A 15,657-nucleotide genomic window follows, 5' to 3' on the forward strand; every position below is an offset into this window, starting at 1 on the left:
TTTGATTGAAAGGGAATTATAAGAAGATTTTACCTTTTACAATTACTTCTAATTTTTTTTATATTATCTATTTAAATTTTTTCGAAAATAATATAAGAAGGTAATGAAGAGGCTTAAATCTGAGTCACGACTTCGAATCTGATTTTAAGGAATCTATATGGTATTGTGTAACCTATATATTTAACATTATAGCCTCTAAAACATAGTATGTTTTTGCAGAATTAGTCATAACAACTATGTATAATGGGCCGTCGTAAATAAATATTTAAACAAAGAAAAAACTGACCCACTATCAAAATCTGACTAATCACTATTGCGAAAGGTGGTTGTACAAAACACCAAATCCTGTTTTATGGCTGAACAGGCAGGTTTATTGAAAATTGTAGCATCGTCTTGCAACTTTCCCCTGCTTCCTTCAGCAATCGAAAAGGTTTAGATACTTTGTACCCGTACCTTTCTTAAAATAATTTGCCAGCTTTCGATAGCGACTTTTTTTTCTTCCTAACTTGCGATTTCTTATGAGTATATTTTGCTAGTCTTCTTTTCTTTACAAGGATTCTGAAGATGTAAGATTTTATTAGGTGTTATTCTGCGTGAAACGTTTTCAGTATAGCAACAACAACAAAAAAAGATAATAATAATATAACTTGATAATTTGTACGAAATTAACCATCTATGGATGACACATTAAAGTTGTAAAAAAATCATATTTATTGGTCATTATATAGGGTTTAATTTATAAACTCTCTTGATTTCATTTAATTTCATTTGGATATTATACGGCAATCACAAATTGTAATCGCAAATCACATGAAATGTGTATAAATGTTAGAACAGTATGGTTCCCAATTTCTTATGGCTACGGAGCCCTAAATTATCGATCATCTTTTGGCGGAACCTCAAACATATAAATAAAAGTGATTAGCAGCCGTGAACATATTGGTCAAAGAAAGACGGCCAATTATTTTGATAATATTTAATGAGAAGAATGAATACTTTTTCAATAATCGTTCTATCAATAAAGCTCTTAGAGTTTTTATGTCTGACAGTTGAATTCACAGGCCTGTAGATGTAATAGTCTAGATCTGAATTTGTTTTGGGGGTTAGCTGAAAATGAATAAAATAAACTGAATTGCGGTTTTCGAAAATGAATTCTCATAAACATTAAGAATAGTTATCAGAGAACCATAATTCGTTACACTTGAATTTGGTGAGTTTATTTTTAATTGAAAAATTCGACGAGAAATACTGATGCAATTTCTTATGAATTTTGTCATTTATTATTTTTTTTAAAATTGGTTTTTGACGTAACTAATTTTATAAAAATAACGAAACTATCAAAGAAATTATGGTATGTTGTTTTGATATAAATATAATTGCAGGTTTCAATAATTTTGACTGGATTGAAAAATTTAATTTCTCAGAACCCATGTGACCCTTCCATAGACCCCCAGGGTTCCGCGGAGTAACATTTGGGAACCGCTGTGCTAGAAAATACTTTTGTACAACGTATGGTTAAAAAATAAATAAAAAATACTTTCAGGTAAATAATTTCATAAAAGTAACGAAACTATCAAAGAAATTATGGGGTTTTTTTTCTTCATATAAATACAATTGCAAGTTTCAAAAATTCTGACTGGTTTGAAAAATTTAATCTCTCGGAACCCCTGTGACCCTTCCACCGAACCCCAGGGTTCCGCGGAACACCATTTGGAAACCGCAACTCTAGAAAATCATTTTGTACAAAGTATGGTTTAAAAAATATTCAAGTTAATAACTAAAAGTTTTTGCTCTAAAATAATCTTCATTTCAGCGTGTATTCTCTACGCCGAAACAGCTGTTTTCTTCGGCTATTATCACAGTTGACGAGAATCTCATTTTTTTTCTTGTAAAATCCTTTTCTATCAGTTTATTATTTATGAGCCATTTCACTCATTTGTAGTCTGCTCATTTGCTTATAGATTTCTTTCCTAAATAAAGTTGCGTTTTTGATTTCAAGAGGCTAGAAGGTGAAACGCTGTTTTTAATTTGTCCAAAAATTCAGCTACCGCTCCTTTCATGTCTTCTACGATTTCTGCATTTGAAGGAGAGGAGAGCGACGACGACGATGTTAATTCTACGCATTTTCCTTGAATGCATTGCTGAAAGAGATAGATTAACACAATTGTATAGCATTTAGTAATATTATTAACAAAGTTCTAAAGCGTAATTTCATTTCTGCTATCAATTCAGCAGTTAATATAATTCTGTATTTCAAAGTAATTATACCCCTTTAACATTTTTGTTTTAATAAATGGTAATTTTTAATTAAATATTTGATCATTAATTGGTAATAATGTATAAGAATCCATAATTAATTTGAAAATTTTTTCATAAATACGATGTTAATTCTTCTCATTTTCCTTGAATGCAATGCTGAAAGAGACAGATTAACACAATTGTAGCGTTTATTATTACAATTAACAAAGTTCTAAAGAATAATTTCATTTCTGCTATCGATTCAGCAGTTAAAATAATTCTGTATTTTAAAATAATTATACCCCTTTAACATTTTTATTTTAATAAATGGTGATATTTAATTAAATATTTCATCATTAATTGGTTAAAATGTATAAGAATTCATAATTAATATGAAAATTTTTTAAATGATTAAATAGAAATTATTTCAATATGCATTTTTTTAGCTTCATACTTTTTAACCCGTTCAGAACCATCATCACATTTAGGTAATCACGCGATTCTTACCACATCCCATGGTATAAATGTCAGACGAGCAAAAGGCTTTACGAGTCCAGCGGCCTATGATCGCACGAACACGTTTCATTTAAATTTTTAAATGACACAAGGTGGCTATTTTTTTACATAATGTCTCACGGAGAGCTGTCCTTTAATGTGCACTGTCGGTTCCGAGTTATTATTATTATTTATTTGATGATGTAAACAATTACTATCGTGTTCGTCTCTATTGAAAGGATTGGGCACATGAAGTATTACGTTCTGGGTTTTTGTAAATGTTCTGCCGGAAGGGATGGAATTTTGACATTTGTAGATTGAGGTTTGGTAGATCGTGTTTTGCATCTTTTGGTCCAGTTTCATTTCATTCACCATGACGAAAAGAGTGAAATATTTAAGTGGGAGCGAGATTTCTTAATTGATGGATAAATCAGATAGCTAATTAGAACATATTTAATTGCAGTATTAATTAATGATTTTTTAAATGAAATTAGGCTTAAAGGGAAAAATCGCCCGGTCAAATGCGTGCTTATATTCTGGGAACGTGCAGGCTCCCAGAAAATAAGAACTGCTTTCTTCTTTCGCCGGTCCACAGTGGGGCAAAATCAGAAAAATGCGGCCAAAATTAGAAAATTAATTTCAATGTTCTAAAAATTGTTCATCTATAGGTTATTTGGGTCGCTGATTTCAAATATGAAGTCAAAATTTCAAAAAAACAAAATGGCGGATTATTATTGAAAAAATTTTAAATAAATAAATAAAAATTATTTACTAGTAGTTTTTGAGATCTTTGATTACAAATATTTGTGGTTAATAATTTTAATAAATAAAGTAATGGATGTAAAATCGCAAATATTTATCAAAACAAATTTAAACTAAATAAATAATCAAAATATTTAAGATTGTTAATTACAAATTCGATTATCGAATTAAAAAAAAATAATGAATCTATTTTGCTAGATATAAAAAATTTTGAAAATGTTATAACAAAAATAATAATCTCAAGTTTATTTTTATAATTTTTTCATTCATTTTATCATTATTATGAAAATGATACGAACTATAAAAATCGATATATCAGCCAAATTCGCAAATATTCGCAGCTAATTTTTTTTTAGTTCTTGAGTATAGATACCGAACTAATGTACACATTTTTTTTTTACCTCGGCAACGTAAGGCTTTTTTTATAGAGCACCCTAAAATTACAATTTCATTGTACAGGGCAGAAATAGGGAAATGGCTCTGGTTTTAATAGTATTTATATAAAATAATGAATTCATATATATCTTAGAAATACATTTATGTATAAATCATGCATAGTTTTAATATTTTTATTTAGTATAAGGATTTATTGTATTAATAAAAATTTAACTGAAAATTTAATATTTTTTATTTCGACTTAGTTTCCATTTAATTGCTATTTCCATTAATAAACCAAAAAAAAAAAGAACAAAAAAGTACACCGTCATATTCCTTGGACATTTTAGTACAAAAGACCATATTGAGATTTTTTTTTCTTATAACTTCATTTTTTTTTTTTTTTTTTTTTTTTGACCTCGAAAAATGATTTTTGTTCCACAGTGCGGTCCTGAAAAGATTATTAAATCGCAGCTTGTTCAGTCACCATGTCATGTTAAATTCAATTTTTGACATTGCTATGCTTATTATTTATTTAAAAATTATTATAATTAAAAAATTATAGTTCTTATTTCATTTCCGCATCATTACTTAACAGTTACTAGTAAATGCAATTGAATAAATAGGATTCCACTGGTTAAACGGAGCAATTGAAAGACTTTTTAAACACACGAAAAAAAAATTATAATTTTTTAAAAATACATGTATGTAGATCTGATTAAATATAAAGAAAGGCTTATTGTTGTATCGTTTTAATTTAAAAAATGAAACAAATTTAATGTTTAACATAAAAATGTCCAACTGAATTAAATTTTTTACTTCCATTTTTTAAATTTTCGCTTTTGTTTTGTTTTATAACCAGTGTTGAACAGCCTCTGAGTTTACGACTATCAATGTTTAACTCTGTAGCCTTGTAATTTTGAGTACCACCAAGAAGACAGGGGAACTCCTGGATCAAGCAATGGAGCAAATTAGCCTTCCCTTCTTGTGGAACTCTAACCCATGATCCCTCTTCCACTGAGGATATTAAACGTCAGCACTGTGGCGGGTATGAGCCGGGAGCAGAATTTGTATTAACCAGCTACCGTTGGGATTCAAACCTGGGTCACCTCATTGAGAGGTGAACGCTCTATTCCTTGAGCCACTACGGCTCTGCGCTTTTCGTTTGAAAAAAAAAAATTAACTAAAATATCTATGAAAAGCGAAGAATTTAGAAGACTGCCTCTAATTATTCTAATGACAGAGTTATAAAAACATAAAAATTGCGGCATGACATTAGTTAATTACTACCTCTTTTAGTTAATTACTAGATATTAAACAGATTTATATGAGATATTGAAATTAAAGATAAAGGCTTTTTTCTTATGATTAGTTTTCATTTATTTAGTTTCTGATATTTCCCTAGGAAAATAAATTTAAAAAAATTATAAACTATTCTAATATCCTTTCTATTCATAATTTTACTTTTTAACTTTCATTTTTTTTCACTAAATTTTTGCTTATTGTATTTCATTATGTAGTAATGCGCTTTTGAATAAATGTAATATAAATGGTGTTCGTATTACTTTAGCTATAAATACAAAATAATACTAATAACAATTAATCACATAATAGATCTCATTATTCGGTTGCCCATTAGTCATTTTTTTTCCTGGGTAGACAACATTTCAAGTCATGAGTTTCTATAAACGTTTCTTCATTACAAAATTTAATCCCCCCAAATCAGTAATTAGACTAAAATAATTATTAAAAGAGCATAAAAAATCTTTAAATTTTATGCAAAAACATTAAAAACGCAAACGAATTTAAAAACTTATTTAAATTATGAATTTAGAAACTTAATTTAAACTCCAAAAATTATCGTCTGTTTTTTCTTTTTTTTTTTCATTTGATCTTATTTGGCTGCATTTTTATTAATGCTTATTTTAACCTAATTTTTTATGACTCTTTCAATCTTTTATTTGTGATAATGATGTTGAACTTGATCTAGTCAAAAAAAAAAAATAATAAAACTATTCGAAAAGTGTGCGGACAAGAAAAACCTAGAACAACACCCATTTTCTCAATAAATAATAAACGAAAGGTAAAAAAGACTGAAACTAAATATTTTAGGTAAAACAATGAAAAATGCTTACTTTTCCATTTGCGCAAGAGCTGCCTTCTAAAGCTGGATGTGCAACTGAGGCCCAGAGACCAGAAACGCACCATAATTCTCGACAAACATCCTGAAAATTTTTTAGATTGAAGTAAAAAAAAAATATTTGCTTATATTTATATTTCTTGTTGAATTTTAGAACAATTTAATAAATTGCCTAAGGCATATTAAATTTGAGTCACAATTCAACTTGTCCTCAATTAAAATTACTAAACTAACACTGAACAATTATTAATATTCAATTGCAAAACCCAAGTTTAATTCTATAAATTTGAACAAATTGCACTAAAGGTCCATATAGGAAAAATCTAAAAAAAGGTTGTTTATATTTTCTGATTCTTTGCTTTTCTTCTTAGAACAAGCTAATAATTTGGTACGTGTGTTTGAACTGTTTCAACTAATAGCTGTCTTGCATTAGTAACACATACTCTTTCTACTTATATAATTTTTACTCAGCCAAGATTAATTCATAAACTTTAATCGAAAAGTTAACTTTTAAGATAGAACTTTTCCCTTAGAAAGAACTTTTTGTAGAAAGGCAGAACTTTTTTCTTTAATCGAAAAGATAGAAAATGTTTTGCAACTAGTCTATCTAGAATCCAAATTAAAATCGGTCTATTCTCTAAGTATGTGGGAAAAAATGGTTCTTATTGAGGTATGTATGCCTTTTTTTTTCTACCTCTTTCATAAATAAGTAATGAATACTCACATTGAAGGGAAGCTTAGGCACCACATGTGGTTTAAACTCATTCCCTAAAGATAATTTACACTGTTCTTCTAAATCGAATCGTTGTCCTGGTAGCTGTTCACCAAATTTGTAACTAGCAGACTTCAAAGTTTGATCATTGTCATCGTCTAAACATGCTCCATAACCTTTTCTAAAAGAAAAAGATTTAAAAAAAATAATAATTAAAAATAGTATCCATTAAATAAATTTTTAAAATTAAAAACATTGAGAAAAATATTGGATACATATCCGAAATTTGAATAACGTTTCTGCGATATTCGGATTTTCCATTATTAAAAGTTTTTCTAGAAGTGAGTTACAGAGGTGATTATAAAATAACTTTGTCGTCAAAGAAACCTTTTAGAGTTATAACTTTTCAGAGAATAGAATTGAATTTTGTGCATAATGGAACAACGATTGTGCTGCTCTCACGGTTATCGGTACAAACTTTCGAGGTTTTGAAATGACAACACACATTTATATTGATCCAAGCGTATTCCTTACAGTAAAAAACTAAAAAATGAGTCAGAAGGATATTTTTTGCACAAGTAATTGCAGCAATAGTTCTTTGCCAAGCGTCGCCATTTATCGTGACCCCTAATGAGAATATGTGATAATGTGATAAAAACCTTTGAAAACAGAACAAAAATTACGGACATGTTGACGATTTGTAAAACATAAAATGCTTTCTTTGTAACTTCCTCTGTGTTTTCTGTGATTTCCATCTTTATCTCTTTTTATCTTCTCGTTGGTGTTACGAAAAACGGCTACACTTAGCGTCACAGTTTTTTGTACTAAAAATATTGTTCTAACTCTAATTTTTGTTTTTATTTTTTTTTTACTGCAAAGATTACGCTCCTATCTAAAAAGTGTGTGTTGCGATTGAAAATTTTGTTACTGTAACTACAACCGTGAGTGCGACACAATCGTTTTTAACTTCATTCTTGAGCGTATAGATCAATAACACCTATGTACAAAATTTTATTCCTCTCATTAAACGTTATTCTTTCCAGAAGGACACTTGACATTTTTTTTTCTATAATCAACCGGTACTTAACTACATAATTTGGAAAAGTACTTGGAAGCTGACCATAGAATTAACATTGACAGTAGTTTCTTAAAAAAAATTTAAAAAATAAACATAATTATAATGCTCTTAAGAATAGCGTTGCCACTTATTAAAAGAATTATAATTCTGTTAGCTTTAGCAGTTCTTAAAATCCTAAATATTTTTTGTGATTTTCTATAAAATAAGTCCATTTAAATTTGTTTTTTCCTAAATATTAAAAATAAATAAAACATATGCAACATGATATGCATAAATAAATAAGTTTAAATAAGCCGCAACAGTAAGAGCAATTTGTGTTGAACTGATAAAAATTATTATTAAAAAAAAAATTAATTTAATGCGTTTTATTAAAAAAAGCTACCTAAACATTTTAAACTCTGGTCTATATTATATATTTCAGTTTTTAAAACTAAAGTATCTCTTCAACTAAAGACGCAATGTTAAAACTGTAATCACTTTAATGCATTTTAAATATTAAAAACAAAAGTATTGAAATTGTTCGTAGGGAAATAAAAACAGTAAAAAGTCTGACTTACACCTGCACCTGCTCTTCAAGGTGTCTATTTTTTTATGATTATCTCAAGGGCAAGTTAGCATATTTTATTACTTATGAGTTCTTGTCCCTCAAGTAAGTGTCGAAAATAATAAAATTCTCATTCGCCTAATAAAATTCTCATTTAGAAATACTTCAAATCTCGAAGCGCACTTTTCTACCTACGCTTTTTCAATTTATTTAATTTATTTAAGATTTATAACTTTTTAAATCTTATAACGAGTTAGATACTATACGTTTAGATAAGATAAATACCGTTTCTTTCGTTCTTTCTTTTGTAAGATTAAATTTAGCATTGAATTGGTTTAATGTATGATGGTTTAAATTCTTTGTTCGTCATTTATTATACAGTTACTAGTAAGATAACTTAAAAAAATATTTCATGTGTCTGCTTAATTTTAAAAAAGTACTCTATAATTGGAAGAGGCTTATATTTGATTAGATTTTATAAAATTTCATAATTTTTTTAATTGAAAAGAGCGTAATAAAAATGAAAATAAAATCAATCATTAAAAAAATATTTTTATTTTGTGTCGTCCATACATGAAAAAGTATTTAGTTTATTTGACAAAATGATATTACTATAATATTTAAAAAGTTAAAAAAGTATATTAGAGCAGTCCCTCCGCTACCATAAAATAAAATTAAAATATACTTGCTAATGCTTATATTTTGGGATTTATTTTTATGACTTCCCAAAATATGTTAATAAAAACTTACTTCTACATCAAAATTAAAATAAAAACATAAATTTAAAGCATGCAAATTTTTTTTCTAAGGTGTTGTGAATGGTAGAGTCGGTCGCAATTATTGTAATTTTGCCTACCATTATATTTTTAAAGTTCATTTTACTATGTTTCTAATCTTTGTTCAAACTTGTAATGAAATATGTCTAATGATGACTTACTGGAAAAATCTGTCAAGATAGTCGTTACTGCAACTGGACCATGTTATTCTCCCAGGTCCAGTCTTCTCGGACATGAGATAGGTGCTGGGATTGCAATCATTCCCTCTTCCGTCATGCATCATACCTAGACTGTTTTTGCAATAAATAAATAAATAAATAATTTCAAAATTTAATCAAGCATTTCTCTTCAATATCAAGTTTTGGGGCAAGATCTAGTATCAACCTTCACCGCACCCAAATAGCATGAATAGATCGAGGGATATTGTAATTCCATCACATCATCCAACAAAGAAATTAGTGTAGTAACATGTTAAGTTAATGTTAATTGATTTAAGGAAATCATCTTTATGTCGAAACACAATGAGACCGTTTTCAAAGCATATTTTTCATTTGAAAGTTGCCTCACTGCTGAAATCACATGGTTGGATCTAATCACGCGCCTGGCGTGTAAACGTGGCAGCTATTAAGGCTTGGTTTATTATAACCGTGAATCAATTTTTGGATCAGATTTAATTGGATACCTGCAAGCAACGTCACGTGTATGCGTCGAACTTGAATGGCTGTTGAATCGCGGCATAAGCAAATGCGAGGATTAACCCAAACGTGACGTCGCTTGCAGGCATCCATTTAAGGGTTTACTGCAGCATAAATTGATGTTCTACACTTATCGTCTGCCATAACATGTTCTTTAACAAAGAAATTTGGTTGTTTTCAAACTGATACTTAATGTACCTACCTTACATTGGAAAAACAGGTTAAAGAAATATTAGTCAAATCGAGACAATTAGTTTTATATAAAAACATCGTACTGCCGTTTCTATGACATGTTGCTGCCTTGTTTATAGGTTTATGGCAGAATAAATTAATGATATAACACGCCTGGTATAACACGTTCTATACCTAGAATGTTTCCAAAGGTACTTAACATGTGTTTCCTACTTTAACGTAATAACACATTAAGAGCTCCTTCTTCTTCCGACAGAACTCAACTGTCGATGGGGTGGAGATAAGGGGAGACAAAATTCTAAATATGCTTTTTATCATTTTTCATTTAATTCTCGAAATAAGCTGATGATGCACATTTACTCTACTTTACTGTAAAATACAATGCCGCCGCCCAATCACAACTTGAGATATAACGGGTGCAGTTATTGATATTCTCTATGTGACAAAATTATGCCAATACAATTCTGCAATCAACAGTTTTTGACAGGAAGCAAAATAGCATACAGTTGCCTGTTGTAAGGTGGTCAAAATTTCGATCGGCAATAAATTGCGATACATTTAGCAAGCAACACTGAGAAAACGATTGGCTCTCATATTTTCATCAGTGTTCAGTATGAAATTTGAATAAATCGGTCAAAATTTGAACTGAAGTCAAACTGACTTTGGCGATACCATAGCGATAGTTTTTGCTTGCAACATGCAGCCGGGCAGCAGTCTGCAGCTTGTACTGCATGTAGCACATATAGGGGATATTTGAACACACTAGTTAGTCAGAAAGTGAATGAAATTTTAATGGATGATAAATAACTTGTAGAGAAAAAATAACATTTATTTTGTTTTGTAGATATCAAAAAACTGATTAAACTCGCATCATAAAGAGACATATCACTCCAGTACAGATTTTAGTACTCAAACTAATCGGAAAGCGAATGAAAATTTGATTGCAAATTTCCAACCTCATCGACATAATAAAAATGTGGTAAAATGGAACAATTTTTGTTCAAAGAACTTTCTTGTTTTTTTTTTTAATTTAATCTAGCTTCGTTGCTTTAAAAAAATTAAAATTTTATTTAATTTAAACTTTTTCTAACAGTTTTTACGTGGAAAAAAAATCAGAAACTTAATACACACGTAATAACTCCCCCTTATTCGGTTTTTTTTATTAATTCTTAAATCTTAAATTAAAATCGAAGCGGCGTAGTTTGATCTGGAAGAAATTAAACTGATACGTAGATTAACCTTAGATTGAAAAGTATACGTTATTGTTAACAGCTAATGACAAAGAAATGTTACATTAATTTCTTTATTTATGAATGGAAATAAATTCAAATGACTACAAACCTGTGTCCCATTTCATGGGCTATAACAAAAGCAGCTTCAAAACTCGAACCTTCATTTAAAGTACAGCTGTGCTTAGGACGACACATACCATTCACCCAAGCTAAGCCTATTTTGAAGAAAAACAAATGAGCATTATTATTTTTATATAAATTATTATGTAATGGAACTTCCTAAATAATATTTTCTACATTTTACTTTATGAATTATTTTTAGAACTTTTGATGAGATAAAAAGCTGCTTTAAATTGAACCTTTTTTTTTAATAAGAAAAAGTATAAATATTATGTTTTGGGGAACTACTTTATTGATAATAATTATTTAAGTAAGATACAGCAATAATTATCAAAAAGGCGTATTTTGTTCAATTATTTCTTGAAAGACATAATTAATAAATAAATACATATATTGGAGTTTCCGTAATGATTGCTTTTGTTATTTTCAAAAGCTTTTTTAAAAATTAATTAAAAAACATGGAAAGATTAGGAGTAGCAAATCAATATTTAAGTTAGATAAAAACTTAAGCGTTATCGAACTATAGCGAATCACTATATACACTACTGAGGAAAGCGGGACTGAAATCATTAAAATTTGTTTAGATTGCAGGAGGAAACAGAAAGAAGTTAAAGAATGACTATTAGCTATTAGAAAATCTCTACGTTTAAAGCAGGTATTAATGCTTTCAATCCTGTTTTAATCCTTAGTTTCGACAGCTCTCTTTTTCTTAGCTTATATATTAATTTGAGACTTCTAATGTGTTTTTATATTTTTTAAAATTCCTTTTTGACGAAAATTCTACTAACGTAAAGACCGTCAATATTTATTTTAACAATATTATGATTCTTAATTTAATCTAGTTAGTAAAAGTTGTAAAATAAAAAGAAAAAAATAATGCCATATGGCTGATAGAGTAAGACCTCCCTATTAAGTATGTATGAAAACTCTAAGAGCTTTCATGCATACTCTAAGAGCATCAAACTCTTAGAGTTGAATTAGTATTTATCTAATTTTTGGTGGATATAGTAATTTTTTTATCATTATTGTTTTTTTATGGAAAAAAAACTAGATAAAATTATTAAAAAAAGAAAAATTGATATTTAAAAAATAAAAAAAAATTATAATAAAAAAATCCATACGTAAAACAAAAAGACATTTATTTATATGACGCAAACTTTACCAGAATTATAATATTTGAAAGAATAAAGTTCCTTATTTGAAAAAACATCATTTAAAATTGGTGAAAACTTTTTTTCATCAATGTGTGCATCAAAGCATAAAACGTATCTTTTTTTACTTAAATGAGTTTCAACTTTCAGGATAATATTTTCTCATATTTGCTGGACAGCAAAAATTATTTAAAAAAAAGTTGTTCAACCTCGCGCGAAGGCCGTTATTTGCAAATGACAAAAATTAAGTATTGTTCTAAAGGGAATTTTTTTTCAAATTCTTTATTTTTAACATCATTATGGAAAAGGTTTTATTTCAGAAAGATATTAACTTTCAGTTTGTAAAGTTTAGTAACTCTCAATGTTTAATTTGTTTCCAGCTTTTAAACATGTTATATCAGCATATGTTCTTCTATTTAAGTGCTAGAAATATTACTAAAAGTATAACTTAAAATACATTTTAATAATCACGGAAAAAGTACTATGCATTCTTATAAAGAGGTATCTTTTGTAGTCAATCATACCTAAAACTTTTTTATTTTTCTCGTTTCCTTCTACAACTTTGTGAAGATCATGCCTATAAGAAAATAAACATATAAGAATAAAAAATTTTAAAAAAAATATCCGATTCTTCAAAGCAGTAGGCATATGAATTAAACATGCTACCACCCATTTAAATTATTTTTAAATTTTTACTCTTATTAAACTTTTACAAACTCAATACACAGTAAATATATCTCAAAAGTTACCCAAACTTTCAATTGAAAATAAAATGGTTTTACCTGCTATAGAACTTTTAGTACCTCCTCTCTAAAAGTAGTGAAAGTATTTTTAAACCCTCAAAGCATCGCAGTTAGACCGGCAGGGTATTTGCAATTATTTTATTTCATTAAAAGACCTTTTTTTTAAAAAACAGAACAAAATTTTTTTTTTACCTATATTCAAATAGTATGTCTACACGAAACTTTATTCTTGTGCAAGGTATATGTAAAATAGATTTAAACATTCCTTTATTTATTCCTATTTATTTATTTTTGGTCACTTAGGAAATGTTTAGTTTGATGTCTAATTTTTTCTCACATAAAAAAAATTACTTTTTTCACCTATATTAGTTTTTATTTCTGTAATTCAGTATAAAAAATTCAATTATTTAAAATACGCCAATGTATAAAATTTAATAAAAAGAGTGTTTATACGTTGTATGACGTAAGACTATAATTTAATACTTTGTACACTACTGAGGGTAAGATGGACTTGAACACTCTTCTGGTTGAATAAAAGTGTACAAACGGAATAATATTTGGGAAATGAAATCCTTGACAAGCATTAAATATCTTGCACTCACAAGCATTGACTGATCAATTCAAGCGAAAACTATGTCACCTAAAACTACTTGATAATATAACCATCACTCGATAAGAACTGATAATATTCTTTTAAACACTCTTATAAACAGTGAGATTCTTACGAGAGACCCAAGGCCTGATTTAGAAATCTTCGGACTGTATGGACTTAGAACTGTATGCTCCTTCCTTGGTAATAATCTTGTACCAAATGTACATGTTATTAATGTACAAAAAGCTTATGAATGATTCATAACATAAGAGAATTATGATGTAAAGTTGATAAGAATTTCAATTTTCGTAAACTCATAAGTTGAAAAAAAAAACACCAGAGAAAAATAAATTCTAAGTAAAATTCTGCTGTTTAGGGGCACTAGGTCTGGACCTCTCAAGCATATGATCATCAGACGCAAGATGACCAACGATTTTTAGAGAACATAAAGTATTGAATTGAGAAAAGTCGAACGGATGGAGGATTTTTGTCCTCCGAAGTCGAGAGTTCGAGTGTTCATTAACGAACAACACAAGCGTCATTTACAACAATTCAATATATACGTAGTATACAAAGCAATACAAGCTTATTTTACAATATACAAGCATTAATTGTATATTTTCGATTCTTTTTGGGGCATATACTCACGACCTTTTTATTTCACTAAGTACTAGGTGCTGCCATCTAGTGTGGCAGAAACTAGACGTCCAAATTAACATGACCAACGTTATCTCTCCCATTGTGGTGGTCCTGAAAGAGTGGATACCACCTCTGGAGAACACACTAGGTCTGCTCATCGGCAAGACCGATTGTGCAGCTCATTGGAAATAAAAGAAAATAAATAAATAAAATAAAATAAAGTAGTACTGTTTTCTTAACTGGTCAATATTTTGATCAGAACGCGTTTAATAATTTTTAGTTTGGTATATAAGAACATATTATTGTTAATAATATTATAAAGTTGGTGTGAGCTTGTATGTTTTTTTCTCATTTTAAGTTGTGGAGTATCTTTTTTTAATGCAGTTTGAATCCCAAGTTTTTCTGTCACTGGTATAACCATCAGTAATAATGATTGCGCTCAGTATGATTTCACTCGGACAGAAATACCCGAATTGATTGTTTGAGAATTAAAAAAATTTTAATTTTGAATATATTGCAATTTTTATATGATGCAGAAAAAGTGGATAATGAATCAAAGTCGAAAAATTGCTTAAATTCTGATGAATTTTAAAAATAAAAACGGGTCGATAGTTAAAAGAGACAAAAATAAATACTAACCCTGTCAACATCAGAGCGTGATCCCAATGAGCATCTGAGTTGATAGCTGGATTTTTTGTGGATTGCCACAAACAAAAATTATCTAAATACTCATCAATATCACCATCTGCAGCATCAGGTGCTTCCTGAATAAAAGTTAAAAATTTCATAAAGTAAAACTCTTTTTTTTAACAATTGAGAAAAACTGGTGAAATAAATTTTTAAAAAAATTACTTTTCCTTCAGACAATATCTCAAGCTTCACAACAGCTATTTTAAATTTCGTTTTTAAGGACTGATAGTTATAGATCAACTGCACCTGTAAGATGTAAATAGATATTAACATAAATGAATTAAAAATATTCGAAACACATACATATTGCATTATAATTCTTTTTTTAAAAATGGAATCCAAAAAGCATATACATTAGGGAGGGCAAATTTATATTTAAGCGAGGATCTGATGAATCGAATTAATGGAGATCGAAAGCGGAATTAAAGATGAGGGAAAAAAAACTAGTCTGTTTGCTGGGTTCAACTTAAAGTTTTTTATTTT

At 28.6% G+C, this 15,657-nt stretch overlaps 1 protein-coding gene across 1 annotated transcript in view; it reads right to left on the reverse strand.

Moving 5' to 3' along the window:
* Nucleotides 1–693: 693 nt before the first annotated feature.
* LOC107451138 (A disintegrin and metalloproteinase with thrombospondin motifs adt-1) overlaps nt 694–15,657 on the reverse strand; it is a 51,087-nt gene continuing 36,123 nt past the window's right edge. The window contains exons 6-13 of the mRNA XM_016067142.3: nt 15,337–15,420; nt 15,124–15,248; nt 13,035–13,087; nt 11,349–11,454; nt 9,282–9,410; nt 6,735–6,903; nt 6,006–6,095; nt 694–2,141 (exon numbers count right to left, since the gene is read on the reverse strand). Of these exons, the coding sequence (XP_015922628.1) occupies nt 1,995–2,141; nt 6,006–6,095; nt 6,735–6,903; nt 9,282–9,410; nt 11,349–11,454; nt 13,035–13,087; nt 15,124–15,248; nt 15,337–15,420 (903 nt within the window). The 3' untranslated portion in view covers nt 694–1,994. The remainder of the gene's footprint in view (nt 2,142–6,005; nt 6,096–6,734; nt 6,904–9,281; nt 9,411–11,348; nt 11,455–13,034; nt 13,088–15,123; nt 15,249–15,336; nt 15,421–15,657) is intronic.

This window comes from Parasteatoda tepidariorum, chromosome 4, assembly GCF_982258835.1.
Source record: "Parasteatoda tepidariorum strain Cologne lab strain chromosome 4, Ptep-v5.0, whole genome shotgun sequence".
Taxonomy (NCBI): Eukaryota; Metazoa; Arthropoda; class Arachnida; order Araneae; family Theridiidae; genus Parasteatoda; species Parasteatoda tepidariorum.